The 21,318-nt window shown below is 42.4% G+C and overlaps 1 protein-coding gene across 3 annotated transcripts in view; it reads left to right on the forward strand.

Moving 5' to 3' along the window:
* Positions 1-21,318, forward strand: part of smg7 (SMG7 nonsense mediated mRNA decay factor) — a 35,236-nt gene that overhangs the window by 5,282 nt on the left and 8,636 nt on the right. For 2 of the 3 annotated variants that reach the window (XM_083782329.1, XM_083782330.1), the window contains exons 3-20: positions 419-536; positions 1,152-1,284; positions 1,759-1,930; positions 3,109-3,180; positions 3,590-3,740; positions 4,070-4,205; positions 4,403-4,565; positions 5,651-5,810; positions 7,032-7,099; positions 7,474-7,534; positions 8,536-8,655; positions 9,546-9,799; positions 9,994-10,199; positions 10,869-11,010; positions 13,457-13,884; positions 14,713-14,891; positions 15,724-15,883; positions 19,455-19,586. In XM_083782329.1, coding sequence (XP_083638455.1) covers positions 419-536; positions 1,152-1,284; positions 1,759-1,930; positions 3,109-3,180; positions 3,590-3,740; positions 4,070-4,205; positions 4,403-4,565; positions 5,651-5,810; positions 7,032-7,099; positions 7,474-7,534; positions 8,536-8,655; positions 9,546-9,799; positions 9,994-10,199; positions 10,869-11,010; positions 13,457-13,884; positions 14,713-14,891; positions 15,724-15,883; positions 19,455-19,586 — 2,855 coding nt within the window. The remainder of the gene's footprint in view (positions 1-418; positions 537-1,151; positions 1,285-1,758; positions 1,931-3,108; positions 3,181-3,589; positions 3,741-4,069; positions 4,206-4,402; positions 4,566-5,650; positions 5,811-7,031; positions 7,100-7,473; positions 7,535-8,535; positions 8,656-9,545; positions 9,800-9,993; positions 10,200-10,868; positions 11,011-13,456; positions 13,885-14,712; positions 14,892-15,723; positions 15,884-19,454; positions 19,587-21,318) is intronic. The other variant, XM_083782331.1, reaches the window with a different exon arrangement.

Here is a 21,318-nt window from a genome sequence, read left to right on the forward strand (position 1 = left end):
CCCCGCCTACTATTTACTAGGGTTGTCACAATTATTTAAGGTAAATCATCTATTTCCGCAATCACAAAGACTAAATGTAAACAGAATTATGATTTCTATTCATGATGTTCCAATTTCCAATGCCAAAAACACAATTAAATCAATTATTTGTGTGACAATTAATCATCAACTTAAATTTGTAATCGTGACAGTCTTACTACTTACTTACTCAAGTCAAATAGCACTTGAGCAAGGCACATTGAGGCTGCTCAGTGGCCAACTATAGCAGACTGTAGTACTGGGAAGCTCCTAACTATATGACTATGATAATGAAACTATAGCAGACTGTAGTACTGGGAAGCTCCTAACTATATGACTATGATAATGAAACGGCATCAATACACACGGCAGTTGAATGTAGTGCATATCTGTGTGTTAGATTCTAAATTAGGGGCAGCAGAGGTGTGGACATCTCGACAGGCTCTGCAGGATCTCTACCAGAAGATGCTGGTCACTGATCTGGAGTACGCCCTGGACAAGAAAGTAGAACAAGACCTGTAAGTATCATGCAACTTATTATCAATGTTGGAACTAACACGTTACAAAGAAACAAAGTGGTGCATTACTATAATGCAACTACTTTTTGCGATAACTAGTTGCTCTTTCCAAATCGGTATTGATAACGCTGTTACAGTTACTGACATTTGATATTTGATGTTACTTGTTAATTCATGTGAAAATATAGCCAACAACACCGGAGGATTAGAGGTTTATTACGATCCAACTTCTACTCTCACACTAGATCTCTCCCTCTGAGGGGATGTTCACATTCCTACCTTTTTGTATCCTATCAAAAGAAGTTTCAGACCCCCAGAAACGCGCCCAGGGGGCCGGCCCAGAGTTACCGTGTGGCGGTCCCTCTACTGTACTCTACTGGCACACCCGAAAACATCATATATATACAGTTAATACGTGCGTGTGTGTTTGTGTGTGTGTGTTAGGTTGCGCACAGGTGGTGAAAAACAACCATGCTGTTTTCGTGCTCATACCCACCCACACACATACTGTAGCTCCGTAAGGGAGTGGTTGCACCACTCAAAAAGCTCAAGCAATGTGCTATATGCACATCTAAAATGTAAAACGGTTATGTTTGGATTTCTTTAATCCCAAAGGTGGAACCACGCCTTCAAGAACCAGATCACAACTCTACAGAGTCAAGCGAAGAACCGAGCCAACCCCAACCGCAGTGAGGTCCAAGCTAACCTGTCACTGTTCCTGGAGGCTGCCAGTGGATTCTACACACAGGTAGGCCTGTCACAATTATTACATAATCGCCTAATCGTAATTATTTGAGATCGATTTGAATCGTCAACCGTTTCCATGTTAAAAATGAAAATAAAAATCTAATATTTTTGAAAAATAAAAACGAATAAATGGGTCAGTGATTTCTTATATTAAAGTTATTTGTCATATCTGGCCTGTGCAATTTGTGATTACGAAGTCTAAAAGGCAAACAGAAATACAAAATCGTAACGTTTCATTGTTCAATAAAAAAACAACCTAATAATAATATGTATTGTCCCGAAGGATATCCATCTTCACGGTCTGTTCAACACCTCACAACAAAACAGCACATAACACAGAAAAACATATATCACCAAGACAATACAAAACATGAGGTCCCCACTGTATACAGAACCATCCTATTGGCGGGGCATTTTGTTTAATGCCCATGCCCAATGATTACAATGATATGTAATGTGATGTTGTGTGTTATAGTTATTGCAGGAGCTATGCATGGTGTTCAACGTGGATCTACCGTGTCGAGTCAAGTCCTCTCAACTGGGGATCATCAGTAACAAACAGAACAGCGGCTCTGCCATCGTTACCCCTCAACCCAGCTCCTGCTCCTACATCTGCCAGCACTGTCTGGTGCATCTAGGAGACATAGGTAACATCACCTATATAAGAGACATAAGTAATGTCTACCTTTCAATTTCAAGTACGCCAGGTTTGATATGCATTAGGCTACAGGCCACATTTGATGCATATGTTTTATCTCTGGGACCCAAATCTACACTGTGAAATCCTAATTAATTTGAACTCTTAATTAATTTAACTCTTGAGTGTATAAATCGATTTGGGTTGCGGTTATTTATTTTTGATTGCACTATATCTCTTAAACATAACACTGCTTTCACATTCATGTTGTGCTATTGTACATTACTGCTAATATATAGAATAAAATAATTCACCTACTGTAAATTATTTGCATATCAGAATGAGTACTAAAACGTAACACTAAATAAAAACAGCAGTTTACATCAATACATATCAATCGGACAATCATGCAATTTCATCACGGTTGAATTTGGATTCATTGTGCAGCCCAATCTACAAGCTCTCATTGGTTTGAGCTTGTAGATCAGCTATTTATATTTTCTGGTGAAGATGATTTGTGTCGAGGGGAAAAAAAGGAGCTCACTTAGTACAGAGCCCTAGGGGACCATGGCCAAATATGTACTGTATATACTGTAGTATTCTGTTGAGTCTCATTTCAAATATATACAAAAGTGGGAAGCCATTTAACGCTGAATTCCACAACTTTTCTTTTGTGAATTAAACTAATTTGCTAATTTCCATATAATAAACCAAACTGCAGTATTTTTTGTCAATACAAGAATGTCTCTTCTATAATAGAGTTCTATTGACACATTTTCATCTTGTGGTCTGGTAGGACACCTACTGGCTAACAAGTAGTACTACTAGCTACTGCACAAAGCGCTCTCATGAAGTGTTCTGTCTCAGCAGAGCAGTATACATTTAGGTGCTCGTGTGGAGGACCTGAAAGTTACGGAATGTATCTTTAAAAACGGATTGCGACTTTAAAATAAATGCTTCCAGCCTTTTATATTATGTATGTTGGTTCAAAGCCACTTTCTCACTACTGTATGTCAGTGGACCAAAATTAAATTATTTATTATGAATTTATAAATGTCCTACCAAGATTGGCTAGATAAATGATTGTAATGTTTTTTGTTGACTAGATACATGATTGTAGTATTGTTTTTGTCATTGCAGCTCTGTATCTTATAGATACATAATTGTAATGTTTTTGTGTCTTTGCAGCTCGTTATCGTAACCAGACCAGCCAGGCAGAGTCCTACTACAGACATGCTGCTCAATTAGTTCCATCAAATGGTCAGTCTGTCATCATCCATACTGTAGATCCATACTCATCAATCTCTCAGCAGGATCAATGTTTCTACATGCCTCATCAATCATCTTCATATTGTCTATCCGATCACTAATATCGAAGTTATTCATGTTGGTAGCTGGACAGTGATGGATATAATACTGGATACACTATAGTCATTTATGAGAAGCTCTTATACAGAGTGACTTACAAGATATGAGAAAATGTGAGGAACTCTAGTCAAAAACAGGGTAAATGGAGTGCAAAATAAAGTGCAAATAAAAACGAAGTGCTACTAAGAATCAAGCCTTGTGTTGTATGTTATCATTAATATCTATGTATTTTTTATTTATTGTGTGTGTGTGTGTGTGTGTGTGTGTGTGTGTGTGTGTGTGTGTGTGTGTGTTTTAACAGGACAACCATACAACCAGCTGGCCATCCTGGCGTCATCTAAAGGAGATCACCTGACCACTATCTTCTATTACTGTCGCAGCATCGCTGTCAAATTCCCCTTCCCTGCTGCATCCACCAACCTGCAGAAAGCTCTATCTAAAGCTCTGGAGAGGTACACGCATGCACAATATCCGCTGGGAGATCCATGGGCATGACTATTGACTACTCCCATTGGCTCAAGAACCATTAGGAGACGGCTCACTCAACTAAGGAGTAGTCTCTTAGAATGGCAGATAATTGAAGCTACACAGTGAAAGGAATATCCGCAGTCTTCCTCAGCATTTCACTCAAGAAAGTTTGAAACGCTGATGAAGGCTGATGTGCCGAAACGCGTCTGTTTCTCTAGGTAGACTGACTTTGTTTTTGCTCAAAATAAAACAAGTTAATTTTATTGTGTGTGTGTGTGTGTGTGTGTGTGTGTGTGTGTGTGTGCGCGCGCAGTCGTGATGAAGTGAAGACTAAGTGGAGTGTTTCAGATTTCATCAAGGCTTTCATTAAGTTCCACGGACACGTTTACCTGAGCAAGAGTCTGGACAAGCTGGGCTTCCTGAGAGAGAAACTGGAGGAACAGTTTCAGGTAAAAAATAAATGTTTATCTCCTACCAGGACCTCTAGCACTGCTGGTCTTATCTCATACCAGGACCTCTAGTACTGCTGGTTTTACATACTACCATTGAGAAATGTTTTAGATTGTGTCAAAGGTCATGTCTCACCTAGAAACAGTGGTAGGTTGGTGGTGCTGCGTTCAGCATTGTGTTGCGCTTTGGGTTTCAGAGGCTTGTGGTGCGTTCGGCGTTCAGCTCGCAGCAGCTGGTTCACATCACCGTCATCAACCTGTTTGAGCTGCATCACCTCAGAGACCTGAACACTGACGTAGAGCACAACAACTACACTGTAGACCAGCAGACCTGCTGGAGCCAGCTACTGGGACTGTTCAGTAAGAGACACACACACACACACACACACACACACATCAGCCCCTATAAGCAGGGGCAGCCTTAGGGATCTGGAGGCCTGTTTCAAGACCAAATATGAGGCACCCATATATACACTTACAGAGAGGCACGTTGCCCGCGTACAACTATTATATATAAATGATCAATCATTCAAACATAGGGTTTATTCAAAAGCTTCTCTCAATGACTTCAATGCGTTCCACATGCAGACTGGATGTAGCCTTTGGATTGATTATATACTATACAGTGTTATACCTTTCAATCCGGGAGCTACCTCAGTGTCTCATTAGTTGTTGCTGTACATGTAGTGCAGATTAAGACATGAAACCAACGTTTCGGCCGTTCATCAGGGCTTAACGGAACAAAACATTGGTTTCACTATCAGCGCGTGTGGCCACTTTCTTGTTTTTTCAAGATTCCCTCTTCAGTTTATTCTCCTGTGGACCGGCACCGCTACAAGGACTTTGGTGTGCGTAGGCATCCTCGTGCACTGCATAGTGCTATACATGTAGCAACATATATCTTTTTTTTTCTTCAGAAAATGTATGTGATATTAGGCTTTAGAAGGCCTCAGGTCTAAATGGGCTAATACAAGTAGGCCTACAAGAGAATGACAGCTTGGCATGCACGACAGTAACTTGTAACTTTTATTTTTGTAGAAGAGGCAAACAATGATTGATTGAACACGTATTTGTATGTATTTTATTTGGGTGTGTTCTGAATTAAGTGTTGATTATCGTGTATTAATCTAATTATAGTAAACTAATACTATTGTACTAAAAAAAAGATAAAGATCAAGGGAAAAGATACCTTTTTACAAACAATATAGCCTATTAGTTTTCCTCCTCTACAAAGCATCAAAGTTACTGTCGCTTGTGCCAAGCTGTCATTCTCTTGTATTATATATCGTACTTGTATTATTTATATATTTCCCACCACGGAGTAACCTTGCATCTAATAAAAAAACGCTTAGTGTGTGCTCACACGCACGCTCGTGTGCGCGCACGTTTATTTATAATTACTCATTGCGTCTGTCTGTTGTTTGACTGTCCTGCTGTCTCTACAGTGTCTTTCATGGGTGTGATGTGCAGTCGTGTCCTGCTCAACAAGCAGAGAGCAGAGGAGGTGACGGTAGAATGTCCCCTTCCTGCCATCAAGGTGTCTCTGGACTGGATCAGACTCAGACCCAGCGTCTTTCATGAGAGCGTGGTGGACAAACGCCAGTAGTGAGTGTCCCTCTCTGTCCCCTACTTCAATGGTTTTCAACCTTTTCAGGCCGTGAACCCCCAAAATAATCTCATTTGCATTGGGCGATCCCCCACCCTGATGAGCACTTAGAATTGTAGAGCTGAGGCATTTCATTTTGTTTGACATGGTTCGACAGATAAGTAGATCTGCTATTTTCACAATGTTTGCCTCTTTCTTATATTATTTGACAAATTGGCTGTTTGATCGGTTTTTATAGGATATTTTGTTGATGTTTTTAATTAAAAAAGGTCTTAAATGTCCTTAAATTGTCACTTCACCGTCATCTGGGGACCCCCCCCCAAAAAAAATCAAGTGGGGGTTCTGACCCACATGACCCCGATGTTAAAGAACAATGGCTCTTTGTTCGAGGTTTGGGTTGTGTAGGTACCTTGTAATGATGTAACTTCAAATAGGCTATTAGTCTTATTGTTCTATTGGTTAGAACATTGATATTCCCAAATATTCTCCTTATTGACTTACATTGCACAGCTCTCAAAGTTACTCTTTTAGCACAAAGAAAGCAGATTCTGCAAATGTATAACATTACAAAACTAAATGGTAAAATCAACGAAGTTGACATAAAAAACATAAATCAAATAACAATGCAGTGCTGAAATGTTTCACTGTGCAATATAGTTTTTGAATATCAATGTTCTGAGCAACTACTGAAGATATGAGAAGGTAACTTCACAATCACAACCCAAACCTCTACCAAAATTCAATTTGGATTGAAACTGTTTCATCCAGATTAGCCTGGTAATAAAGCTGTACTCCATAACCTTTTGGTGTGGATACCATTTTGACCAGTCTGTTATATCACTAACTAACCACTAGTAGTGATTGTAGTTGGTCTACCTACCTGCTCCACTATTGAGACATTTATATCTTGTGGTCTGGTAGGACACCTACTGGTTGACAAGAGGTATTAACATCAAATTATCCCATCCTAACAGACTTTATTATGTCTTAGCTCAAAGGCAGACATGTTGGTGCTCATAACAGTTATAGATTGCACTCTCCCTGGTATAAACACTGAACAACTTCCATTGTACGACCGTGGCCCATATCACCTCCTGATAACATTGACACGATCTAAGTTGAAATATTGTTAATATGCATTTTGCTGTCGGACTGTTGAGCTGTGTTTTATTACAATGACTGTTCTGATGCGTGGTGTGTGTGTCTGTGCTTCTCTCCAGCATCTGGCCCTGGTTGGTGTCTGTACTCAACAGTTTCCAGCCGAAACACAATGATGGAAGCTCTTCAGGTAAACGACCTGCCAGTTCTTCTGAGGACTTCTCATGCTTTCCCCCTCAACAACACCACGTTGTATGTGTACGCACAGGACTCAGCTGTGATAATGACCATGTGAAAAGAATCTGATGAAAGGTTTTGATCAGATTTGGATCAAACTTAGATTAGTTGGAAAGCCTTAACCTTTGAATTCCTGTTGAAAATCCCATCTAAAGGTTAAGGACAAAGGTCACAGCACAACATCAACGTTGAGCCTTATGCGTATAGTGTATATACTATATACCATGTGTCACTGGAGAAGGAGTCTCCTGTAAGCCCTATTTTATACTTTGTTGTACATAATGTTATTGTCACTGTTGAAACACCTGTGGTCTGTTTCTTCCTCAGTGACCCCACTGCCTGAGGAGTTTGAACTACAGGGCTTCCTGGCTCTCAGACCAGCTCTACGGTACACACACACACACACACACACACACACACACACACACACACACACACACACACACACACACACAGATGTGTAACTTGTGTTGTGTTGTGTAAGCACACACAGATGTGTAACTTGTGTTGTGTTGTGTAAGCTTTTGGATATCATGTCTAGACTCGGCGCTTATTTCTTGCACTGAACGTTATATTGATGCCTGCAATGTTTGACCCTATCAACCGTTGCTGTGCTCAAGCGTTATACAACGTGTACAAACAAAGACCTCTCATAGTTATAGTGACGATTTAAAGTCAGGTGGTCAAGGACTGGGTTGTGTCACACAGCCACGAGGATCAAACGTAACATTGATGAGCAGAGCTCTTCTTCAAGAGTTGAACTATATTCAGCTTGAAGGGCCCATGGTGCTCTGCAAAAAAGAAAGAACCGAGTGCTCCGATGTGATGTGAGAGTGAGGTCTAGCCAACACCAACTCTGGACTCCTGGATGGCTGCCCTCCACACTCTCCTATCTAACATCAGGATCTTGAGCTCTACAGTGTTGTTAGCTAAGCTGTCGTGCCGTAGTGCATCTACGTAGGTGTTGTGCTTCTTGCCCCTCCTGGGTTGGCTGCCACAGTGTCTGTTTGCTTGCCACTAGTTCCGGGTGCCTGATGCAGTGCCAGCCAGCCTCATCCGTCTCTCTCTGACTTTGTCTGTGATCTGTGGTAGGTCCCCGTCGAGGTCCACATTTCTGATGTGGTCTGTCCGTCTAGTGCCATTTGTGGCATTCTTGTGTAGACTCCATCCAGGGCTCTTTCCTGTTGTGCTGTGAGTGTCCATGTCTCTGCCCCATACAGCAGTACCAACTCCACTGTAGCTACGAACAGCCGCCTCGTTTTCTACCACTCAGGACATCATGTTGTTGTGTTACATAGTATTGTGTTACTGTATAGGACTATGGACTTTACTAAAGGACATCATGTTGTGTTACATTGTGTTACATAGTATTGTTGTGTTACTGTATAGGACTCTGGACTTCACTAAAGGACACCAGGACATCATGGTGGACAGAGAGAAGGTTCCAGTTCATACCAGACACCAGAGACTCATCAGTCTGGGAAGATGGGTGGCAGACACCCAGCCGGGGTGAGTACTGATCAATACTAATCAATAACAAACTTCTATGTGAAAGCATAGCTTAACACTCCGATTGGGGGGTTATTTAATCCATTAAATCATAGCGCCCAGCGATTTATAGCAGCGGAGCACTTTTACAGACGGACAGGATGTTATCCCGGATGTGGATGTAGCAGCTAAATGTAGCCAAAACACTCTAGAGCCAATCGACAACAACGGGAGGTATGGTTAAATTTAACGCGACTAGCGACAGGACCACGGTGGGCCGTCTAACACATGGTCTTTTCTTAGAATTGGACGGGATGATTTAGATCAAGAGTTATTAACGTGGCCCAGGCCGTAGCGTAACGGTCTGGGCACCGGACTGGTAATCCAGTCGCAGTGTGCCGCGGGTTCGACTCCCGGACCCGACACGGCCTTTACTGCATGTCATCCCCCCATCTCTCTCCCGTTTCCTGTCAGCCTACTGTCTGTCCCTTCAAAAATCAATAAAAGGCATAAGCCGCAAAAAAATATCTTAAAAAAAAAAAAAAAGAGTTATTAACGTTTTAAGATTTTTGGTCTCGTCGGCTAAACGGGGGGGAACATTTTCGATGACATCCCACAGTTATGCAACATTGAGTATTGCGCAACAGGCGCTCCTAGGCTGTGGAATGATGCGATCGGTTGTGATATCAATAATCTTCGTCATTTGGATAAAACCTCGTCCTGGGCGCTGGGTGTTACTAATTTAAAGGACAGTGAACTTCGTCCTGGGCGATTGGGGTGTTAACTTAGAGCTCCTAGCTATGACCTGAACTCCTTGACAGCTATTCTCACATTAACATTCAATTTAGTCAAGTACAGCCCAAATTCACTCCCTCTGACTCACTCTCTCTCTCTCTCTCTCTCTCTCTCAGATTAATCCAGTGTAAGTCCAGTGAGGATGGCGTCCTCCTCTTCCTCAGCGACATTCCAGAACAGGCCATCGAGGAGCCTCAGGAGAAGGACTCTCCTGTCCTCCAGGAGTCCAGCAATGGCGAGCAGACGGGACACAATAACACCCAACACCTTGACAACAACACCAGCAGCGCTCTCAAGTCAGTCCTGTCTGCTGGAAAGACCCAGAACACTGGCATAGAGACCGGAGAGAGACCCGTTGTCACATTTAAAGGTACTGGCAGTGGTAACTGTGTAGTTTGGGCCATTAATCAATCAAATAAACATATTTCAAATTAATCTTTGACAATAATTGTCAACGGCGAAGAAGAACATTAAAAGAGAACGCAATGAAACGAAATAAAGGAAACGCATGACTTGATGTTTGATGAATTGAAGTTTAATGTTGAAAACGTGTGTATGTTACAGAGAACATCAAACCTCGTGAGCAGCAGCAACAGCAGAGTCGAGGCAACAACAACGTTCAGCTGAACGAGCGTGAACGCAGCAGCAGAGAGTACGAGAGGAAAGGAAACAACACAGCTGCAGGGAAAGGAGACATGAAGAGGGAAGGAAAGAGGAAGAGTGAAGTGAAGAAGACAGGACACGACAAAACCACTGAGGCGGGAAAACAGGTAAACAATGCAGTCGATCAAACTTATTTTTTTCTTTGTCAATCAATCTACATGGCTATTTGATGTGCACTGATGTACAGTATACATAGTTTTGGTAGTTAATATATTAACCATTGATACATTGATCATAGTCTAAGGACAAATCAAGATGAGCTAAATGATTATATAGAATAAACAATCAGCATATAAAAATAGAGAGACTATAATTATTTGTATAAGTATCTTTAATTAAAAAATCAGTCCCTCAGAAGTGATATAGAATATATTAAAGTCTAACTCATGTTGATTAGGTGATGTGATGTAAAACGGTGCCAACACAAACATTAAACACCATTAACAATAAAGAGACAATATGACGTAATGAGGCACATTATGATGTATATTTTCCCTCCATTGTCAATGGCGTTTATAAAACAAACATTGAACTAAAGACAAATATTAAACCTGTGTATAGGAAGGGCTGGCGCCCCTCAAAAACATGAAGTGAAAAATATACTACTTAATCCCTCTATGCTCTGCAGAAATACAATGTAATGTATTTGTTTTTGTAATTACTTTTTGACTTATTTTTAATTGGCGCTATTCTGCCACACTGTAGTCTACTACTCTGCAGTATAGTCTGATCAATGTATTGTGTGTGCCTGTGCACGTGTGCGCATGCATGCTCAGGTGAAAGCACAGGTGGAGATGAGGAAGACTCCAGTGTCGGAGGCGAGGAAGACTCCAGTCAGTCAGAGTCAGACGACCTGCACCTCCCAGTTCATCCCCATACACCATACTGGAGCTTTTCCACCTTTACCCAGCAGACCTGGTACAGATGGTTCTCTTCTCTTTAGGTTTCCCTCCTCCAGCCAAGGAAGGTAAATTAAGGAAGGGACGTGCTGGACGCCGGGCATGCGTCATATCACAATGAAAACATATCACAATGTGTGATATGTTTTCTTTAATTTTCCTTATTAGTATTTTACCGGATGTCCGTGACTGCAATAAATTCCATCGAACTCCCAGTTTGCCACCGCAGTGCGACGTATCTCCCTGCTGGAAAGAGAAAATTACGTTGGCGTCCCTTTCTTAATTTTCCTTCCTTGCCTATATAGCAGTGGTTTTCAACCAGTGGTCGTTGAGGGGGGTCCAGGTGGTCCCCAGCTGGTCGTTGAAGGGTGTCCAGGTTGTCCCCAGTGGTCGTTGAGGGGTGTCCAGGTGGTCCCCAGTGGTCGTTGAGGGGGGTCCAGGTGGTCCCCAGCTAAATGATGGAGAGTTTGTAACCTAGTCTACACAACTAGAGAAAGTAGAAGAATTGTTATTTTGATCAACATTTGCCTGTTATCTCTCCTATGGTACCAGTGCCACATCAATAAACTATAGATTTGTGGACAAAATCGTATCCAACGATATCAAGATATTCTTTAGTTTGGGTCTGTGAGGCTAAATCTCATCAAAGGGTGGTCCGTGACTCAAATGCCTCAAAAAAAAAAATATATATATATATATATATGTGGCTCCAAAACTGTGGAATGCACTTCCCATTGCAGTCAGAACTGCAGCATCACTCCCAATCTTCCGCCGTAGTCTGAAAACCCACCTTTTCAGACTCCATCATGGCCCATAGCACTTACCCTACCCCCTTAGATGGCACTTCCGTAGACTTCCGTAGCATTTGATACAGACTTATAGCATGTTATGTAGACAGCACTATAATTGCATTGTATATAGTCATAGCACGCCATAGTACATATGTATAGCATAGTAGTATATATGTATAGTTTCATTATATAGATATTCCACTGTTACTTTCTTAGCTTACGCATGTTTCATGATAAATGCTTTTATGTGATGTATTCCCATGCTTTTGTTCTTGCTTAATGTAAGTCGCTCTGGATTAAGAGCGTCTGCTAAATGCCTAAATTGTAATTGTAAATTGTTGGACGGTTTGGGACATTTTAAAACCCCGGTTTACTATTGCCAAAATACCGGTTTTACCGTCTAATTAATTTTAACGTGGCCATGCGTTCGCATTATTTCATTTTGTTAATCAGAGAGTGCTATTACAGTCTATCGCCACACGATGGCCCTTTTCGCTATTGTGATGTCTCGTCAGTCATGTTCGCCTGTCTTGTCCCTCTCTGCCTACCGTAGTGTATACTGTAGCAGTGTAGCCCCCAGGAACAGGCATACAGCGTTGCCTGCTCCGAGTTGATCTCCGTGATTATTTTACCCATTACATTAGTATCTTATGATGTGACAGAAACGAGTCATGAACGCATCCATAAACAATGCGCGACGACGTGCTGTAAGCTTGTAGATCGGCTATTTTCTGCACACGCTCCGCAGTACGGCGACGTATAATTAATTCTAGATTGGAAGTGGAGATGCAGCCGTTGTCTCGCATCAGATTATTTCAGCATGATCAACTGAGTTTAGTTCATGCCTCACAGAGAGTGGGCCAGTTGCTGTTGCTGATAGGAATATTTTTGCAATGCTGAGCTGCAACGAATCTGTTCTGTGACTGTCTGTCCCAGCATAGCTCTGTGTCTGTGCCCAGGCCCGGAGCCACGGGGGGGCAAAGGGGGTGTTTGCCCCCCTAAATCAACCTCTATGCCCCCTTAGATCAAATAGTTACAGACAAAACAATGGTACATTTCCAGGCATTGAAAGGAAGGAAGCCAACGAAATCGTGCGCCTCCGCCCTCTATAGATATGCAAATGTGGCGCATTGTCTTCATGTCCAATACCTGCCCCCGATTGCCCCCTCTGTCATTTCATCCTGGCGCCGGGCCTGTCTGTGCCATAGCAACAAGTGATTTTGTGACTTGACGTAAACCATACAGCGCACGCACACACACATAGTTTATTATTTAGCGCTTGTGTGTCACTTGACTTCAGCGTTGCCTGTCATGGTGCACGCACGTTAGGGGGAGGCGGGCGGGGGAGAGCACGGCAAGTCTTGTAACTGGCACAAGAATTTAGTCAGACACAGACGGACGGATGGATCATGCGATGCTGCCATTCTCCACTGCTTCCGTAAACAATAATCACGGCCACCCAACGCTCATGTCAGGTTAAACGGTTTGCCGGTTTTGACGGATGAAACCTTAATGAAATCATTAAACCGTATTAAACCACGAAACCGAAATATCGCACAACCTTAATATATAATGGGCCTTGACATGAAACGGGTTGAAAACCACTGCTCTATACACATGTACTTCCTCCTCCAATGCAGTATACCTCATTGTGATTGGTTCTCGCCTCTCTAGGGTTCCCTCCTCCAGCGTATGTACTTCCTCCTCCCGTGGCGTTTCCCGGCCTGCAGGTAAACCCGGCGTTCACCTTCTCCCCTGGGGGCGTGGCCGGCTCCTTCCTGCAGCCTGGCCCCTCCCACAACCAGCCCAGCGGCGCCAAACAGTCCCACATCCCCTACAGCCAGCAGAGACCCTCAGGGCCACCGGGCCCTGGACAGGGAGGCCCCGGGGCCTCACAGGGGCCCAACGGCCAGAGTCCCCTCAACCAGCAGCAGCAAGGGGGGCCCCAGCAGCAGCCACAGCTCCCCCAGAGCCAGGCTCCGCCCTCGGTGCCATCCCAGCAGGCTTTGCAGCTACAGGTGCAAGGGGCGTCGCCCACTAAGCCCATGCAGCAGCAGGGGCCAATGAGGAAGAGTCCTCCGCATCACCCCGCCTTACAACAGGTTGGTTTCACTCTTTGGATTCAATATCAGGCCCTAACCCTGTGGACTGCAAGGATAATGCAAGTTTGGCCCCCAAATAATTGGCAAAAACAATAAGATTTTAATGAGAATATAACACTAGTGATACAATAAATAAGAAAAGGTATACTACTTTGGTTCTATTGATCCAAGCCAGATCACTATCTGATCAATTGATAATTAAATTAAACATGCTCTGAGACCACCACTTTCTTAACTCATATGGCTTGATTGATTGATTGAATACTTTAAAAGGATCCCTGGCTAATAAGACAAATATGCCTTACAACATTATAATTGCCCTCTATAACTAAAATAAAAACACCATAAATGTTTTATTTCTTTCATAAATGGAGAATCTTGACTTTCACTCAATAGGAACTGCTCCTGTCGTAAGTTGATGTCATATGTCCATGTGTGGTCCAGCCCTATGGATGAATATATGGAATGCACGGGCTAATAAAAAGTATTTAAAATATTGCTTTGTTGTTTTTTATTAGCATATGCATTCCATACATTCCATAGGGCTTGCTAGACCATATGGACATATGACATCATCAACTTGCGACAGGAGCAGTTCCTATCGAGTGAAAGATTCTTTATTTATAAAATAAATACAATATTTAAGGTGTTTTTATTTTTGTTGTAGAGGGCAAGTATAATGTTAAGGCATATTTGTCTTATTAGCCAGGGATCCTTTTAACAATTTGCAAAAAGTACAGAGCTGCACCCTGAGGGGACAATAAAGACTGTTATCATTTATAATGATGACGATAATAACAAACGTGTGGTCCTGGTTTTCACCACCAGTACATGCAGGTGCAGGACCAGTCGGGTCAGATGTGGAACCAGAACCAGGCCGCTCTGCAGCAGAAGCTGCAGCTGTCCGTCAAGCAGCCCCAGAACCCCGCCTACTACATGGCCCCGCCCCCCCAGGATGCCCATAAGCTGTACGAGCAGCACGCCGCCCAGTCCAACCAGAACAGCATGTAAGCCTGTCATAAGTATTAACACCACCACAGCCTAGTCGCAATTGTTTTGCATAATTGTTGCAAAATTAAGCAATATAACATGAAAGGGTGTGCTTTAGCGTGATTATAGATGGTATGCGCAATTGCACATGCATAAAGTGAGTTGCAAATTGAGTGGAAATGTGAGTTTAACGTTGTTTAATGCAATCACATAGGACTTTTCTGTTTGGATGTATGGGCTGTCATCCAAAACACAAAACACACATCAACTAAATGTCTTTGTAACTAAGATATTTGGTAGAAGTTCAATATTTTTGAATGCCAGATTTAGCCAATACGACCATAAATGTCCCATGCAAACTGCTAGCCTAGCTACTCGGGCGGCGGTGGCTCAGGGTTAGAGTGGCTGGATGGTAACCGCAAGGTTGCCAGTTCGAACCCGGGCTCCCCCAGAGTTAGTGTCGAAGTGTCCTTGAGCAAGAAACTGAACCCCTAATTGCTCCTGATGTGCTGGTTGGTGCCTTGCATGGTTTTCGCCGCCATCGGTGTATGAATGTGTGTGTGAATGGGTGAATTTATGCACAATTGATGCACAATCTATGTAAAGCGCCTTGGATAAAGGCGCTATATAAATGCACCATTTACCATTTACTCGGCCTGCTCTGTTCTCTGCAAGTCTCCGTCTCATTCGTTTTGATTAGGTGTGCAGTCACGCTCGTTTGAAGCACGGTAAGGTAGATGGATATTTCAACCAATCGTATTGCTTCCTCAAAATTACCCGTTGTATAATCGCAATTATTTGTGTGGCAATTAATTAATCATCAAGTGAAATGTCCCATGCTGCTGACAGGTCCTCCAACCTGGACAAGAAGATGAAGTATCCAGATGTCAACATGCAGGACTTCTACTGGGAAGCCTCCTACCGTATGAACAAGAGACCACCAGTGCCCCCTCCTGGAAGCTTCTGCAACGAACAGGACCCTGCCGCACCCAGAGGACCACCCACTGAGGTGAGGGGGTTTGGGGGGGTAGAATGGGTGGGGTTACTTAGTAGGTGCTGTAGTTCGGAATGTTGTGTAGGGTCTCTCAACCTTTTGCAATTTCAAGGACAGTTTGATATGCATGAGACCAGAACTGGTTCCCAATCACTGGGTCCCTTTATTTTCCGTTTCCCACATTTTTTTTCATGAATTCAAAGCAAAGCAGTAATTCCATGAAGAAATCAAAGAAGAATCAAATAAATTCTATACATTAGATTAGAGAACAAATTTTTTAAGTTTAAGAAGTAGTTAAAATAGCCGATCTGAGCTTGTAGACCTGCTGTTTGCAGTAGCTTGGGCCCCAGGCAAACGTCTTTTGGGTCTCGAGCTAAAATGTCTGGGAACCACTGCAATAGACCACGGACCCCCATTTGATACCATTTGTTTTTATTTGTTTTATCTTTGGGACCCTTAAGTTGTAGACTGCTAAGGTTCCTGTTGGTTCCATTTGTACACTCAGAGTTATATACCCGTAAGTTTTGTGGGAAATAAAGTTACTTTCTGAACTTCAGGAAGTTGACAAGCTACGACATCCCCATCATCTGTGGGATTTTGCTTTCAATGTCTTTGCAGAATAACACTTGTATATCAATACTTCTGTATCAATATTTTGCATGGATCGCAAATGGTTGATGGATGAGGCAATTATATAACACGTATGAGACACAGCATGGCGGATCTAGAATAGTAGATTGTGACAGCAAACTAGAGATGCTCCGATAATCGGCCAGTGATCGGTGATCGGCCATATCGGCCGATATTCACTCTGATCGGTAATCGGCATTTACCCTATCTGGAGAAACTGGTCTTTTACACTATTTAAGTGGTATAAATGTCAATCAGATATAGAGTATAATATCATTTTGCATTTTTGTGACGGGCCTAAACATTCTCCCCCTCCTCCGCACACACAGTCACACAGGAACAGTTTTGACGTTGGTTTTGACATATAATAATTTTGGAAATATTAAAATTTGCAACATTTCACAAGATCAGTATCGGTATCGGACCTATCGGTCGATCATGAGAAAAACAATCGGGGGGGCACGGTGGCACAGTTGGTAGTGCTGTCGCCTCACAGCTAGAAGGTCCTGTGTTCGATTCCCGCTCGGGGTGCTGTGGGTGCTGGTGGCGTGTTTCCTCCTCCGCGTCATCAGTGCCCATACCCGAAGGCGGGGTTGGCGAAAGGGCCTTTCTGTGTGGAGTTTGCATGTTCTCCCCGTGTCCCCTAGGGTAGGTACCCTCACAATAACATGCAGTAATCCTGGTCTCTAAACTGCCTCCCCCTGGCCAGCCGGGACGCCTGATGGAGGACGCGCTACGTCCAACCAGGGAAACTCCCCCCTGTCAGGTGTAAAGGAGCAACTTGGACACTCAAGCATGAAGGAAGCATGAGTTAAGTCCGTTGCTCTCCCTAGGTTGGCGGAGGGTGTGTAGAGCCCAGGATCACATCACAGGATGATTGACACAGGGGTGAAAAATGGGTTACAAAATCGTGGGACAAAAAATATAAATTAAAAAAAAACAATCGGTATCGGTCCCAAAATACCTGATCAGAGCATCCCTGCAGCAAACCACTCCAGAATACATGTTTCCTACCGGCCAGAGTAACGGTAGCTCAGTGTCTGGCTAGCGTAGTCTGTAGTAGGTCAGGCCTGTCACAATAATTACATAATCGCCTAATCGCAATCATTTAAGATAATCGCAATGATTTTTGCGTGATCGTCAATCGTTTCCATGTTGAAAAATGTCCATTGATTTTCAAACATTTTTCAAAAATAGCAGAAATACGAAGTGACGTGTTGTAGACGTTGTAGATCAACTATTTTGCTATTTTGTTTAAGTTGTTTGGGAGGAAAAAAATATGAAATGTGCTAGCAGTGATTTATTTCTATATTTATTCATATCTGCCTTGTGCAAGTTGTGATCACGAAGCCTAAAAGGCAAACAGAAATACAAATTGTAACGTTCCAATGTTCAATGCAAAAAACGCAATTCAATCGTTAATCGCAATTATTTGTGTGACAATTAATCGTTAACTTAAATTTGTAATCATGGCATCAATCATTTACTCAAAGACTACATTTACATGTACTGCGTTCCTGTTCTGTAACAGTTTCACGACGGCAAATGCTGTTCTGGCGGGTGTTGATTTGGGACCCTGAGTGAGTTACACTATTGTCCAATTTAAATGTATAATCTCACGTTTTTCGTCAAATGCTCAACTCGATACCACTGGGTGACTTGACTTCCACCATATGTAATGAATTGCAGTTTGAAAACTGCTTGGGTCCCCGCAGGGTACAGTCACACCCTGACCATAATAGTTTAGGATCGGACTTTCTTCAGTGATACTTGTTTTTGTCGATTCAAAAAGTTTCATTTTGAGTTTCCCCTTTGTGTGTGTGTGTGCATTATTTCTGAATTGTGACGTTTGCAAAATAATTAGTTATGTAACGTAAAAGAAGATCATCCATTGTTTCCTGCTGTATTGTATTATCTAAAGAGAGTACATTTCTGACAGCCTGTCAGCCATTTCTCACGATGACAGCTCTCATGCAACTCATGCAGCCCAGACAGAAATGCTGCTGCACAGTGTTCACTTAAAAAAAACAACAATGCAGACTTTGGGAAAGTGTTCATATAGGGCTCTCGAATGGGACAGCCCTCAAGCCTTCACAGACTTGATGTGAACGTGCATCTTAATTCAGTAATTCAGGTAAACGTACATTAGAACTGGACCATATGCCAAATTCCAGTAACCCAAATCTCGCTCACTCAAACTCGGTCACTCCAGCTTGACCCGGAAATAGTTTTATCCCTATTGGTAATTAGCTTTTTGGAGAAGCCGAGTGGGCTCTTTGAGTGCGCTTGGGGCGGCTTGCACCAAGTGTACAGTACACAAAGTGGCAGAGTTTCATATCTTCTTGCGGAAGACTTCCGCATCACGTGTACATGTACGAGCAAAAAGAGGGACGTGGTCATGATTCCATTCATACATTTTGCACCTCCTGGTGCTTCATTCACTATTTCAGGAATAAATGGCTTTGCACAATGTCAACTACAGTATAAAGATAACGATGTGGCCATCCACATTGATGAATTGTCTATTCTGTTATCCTGTACTATTCCATACCTGCATATTATTCTATGCATGCACATTTTCATCTGTTGGTTATGTTCCACCGTGGCACTGGTTCCAGTGATCCAGCTGTGTGACAAGTCATAAGTGATCACAGAATTTGCTGTCGCTGTGAAATGACGCTGGGTGAGCGTAGTGCATTCAGTCGACCATTCCATCCTTGAATCCTCTCCTCCTCGCTGTGGGCTGGGCTAAGGTGTGGTTGGAGGACACGAGGGGAGTGAGCGAGTGTTAAAGTTGGGGTAGTGGCATTCGGCTTCCGTCTTGTTTCTGATCTGTCCTCCCGCTTGACCTCGTCTTTCCATCTTGTGTTTTCTCTTCCTGTTTTTTGTTGTTGTTCTTCTTCATGCCTGTGTGTTTCTCTTCCTCTGTTTTTCTTCTTCTTCATGTGTCTCTCAGGACAACAAGAGCTCTCCTCTGCTCCCTCCTGACCTGTTCAAAACTCTAGCAGACTTTGAGGACGAGGAGCAGCTTCTCTTTAAGCCTCCTGACTCCTTCTATCAGGCTCTGGCTCCTGGACACAACATATTTGTATGTAGCCAGTATGACCTTTCACCCCATGAACACCCCCCCAACTAGGGCTGTCACGATTACAAATTTAAGTTGACGATTAATGGTCACACAAATAATTGTGATTAACGATTAACTGTTTTTGGCATTGAGCATATTCATACAGAATACATTTCTGTTTGCCTGGTTATCAAAAACATGCACAGGGCAGATATGAAAAATAACTGAGAAATACAAAGACATTTCTGACACAAAAATCTGAAATAGCCGCTCTTTTACTGTATGACAATGGTTCATGACGATTATGACAAAATAATTGTGATTAGATGATTATGTAATAATTCCAACAGGCCACGACTTAAAGGTATATTCAGTGATTTCACTAAAAAAAACCTTAGGTTTCGTTTTTGGCTGTGGGACCCAGCCTTTCGTCCAATCAGGATAGAGTCAAAAACGAAACCTAAGGTTTTTTGACCCCCAGGGGTTAACTGGGGACAGGGAGGAACTCCTTATATGGCCAGCACTCCCTATAGTAGGGAGGATTATCACAACAAAACAAAAAAATAAGTGATATTTGAATTAAGTGAAATCACTGAATATACCTTTAAATAATTGTGATTAGACAATTAGACAACGATGTAATAGTGACAGGCCTACTTCCAGATGTGTATCGGATGCTTGGCATTTGCTTAATTTATACTCCCATCGTGCAACAGTGTTGCTTGCATAAGGAACCGATGTACAAGCTATCAACATGTTGCATTGTGACATGGTAATAGCGTTGTAGTTCTGTTCTTCGTCTCACTATGGAGTGAAGCTGCAGGACCTTTCTCTTCTTTACCCCTTGGCTTCAGTGGATAATATCCCGAATCGTAAGTTTAATGTTTTACCGGGTGCTTGTTATGTGTCACTGACATGTATCAGTTAAATGCTACGTTTCTAGTTCTTCCCACCGTGTGTGGATTGACCTACATATGGAGAGACAAGCATTCATACAGAGACAACGAGAGGTAGAGTGATGAAGCTATTGAAAGACGTGTTTCATCCAGACTGTCCTGACACACTGCGAGCGACAGCGAGTGGTCCAGCAACGCCGTCCAGCCCGGTTATATTTGCTCGCAGTGTCTCTATTTTTGCAAGCTGTCATGTTTAGCTTTGTGACTGTTCCTGAAATACAGCGATTTTGATTGTCAGTAGGTTTATTAAAAGTGGCATAGTGTGTGTGTGTGTGTGTGTGTGTGTGTGTGTGTGTGTGTGAGAGAATAGAAGCATAGGTGTTGTATGCATTATTAAACAGAACATTAATAAAGAAGTTTGTTTTAAAGAAGACTGCTGTTGGCAGGGTCCTGAATCCAAGTGTCCGATATATTATACATGGTAGTAACTTCTGTAATGAAAACATTGAACAGTGTTTATTTACTAGACTAGTGAATGACAGCTTAAAGACGGCTTGTTCTTGATATCAGTATTTTATTATAGCCCATTTAGAAAAACCTGTCACACACCTAAGAGCAGGTGCGTAGGAAAGTGCTGTCAACGAGCTAATCAATTACCATATTGATTATGTGTTGTGGGTGGTTTTATTAGGAGGGAAACCTTCTGTACATCAGCTTGTCATCCACATCTTTATCCATTTTTAATAAATTATATGGAATAGTTTCCCTCACATAAGCATGTCTTCTCCAGATGGGATTAAATAACATCTGTTGCATCAAAATCAATCTTATTGTTTGAAATGACTTTCAATCGTCTC

Source organism: Protomyctophum parallelum (genome assembly GCF_964188405.1).
Source record: "Protomyctophum parallelum genome assembly, chromosome: 14".
NCBI classification, from domain to species: domain Eukaryota; kingdom Metazoa; phylum Chordata; class Actinopteri; order Myctophiformes; family Myctophidae; genus Protomyctophum; species Protomyctophum parallelum.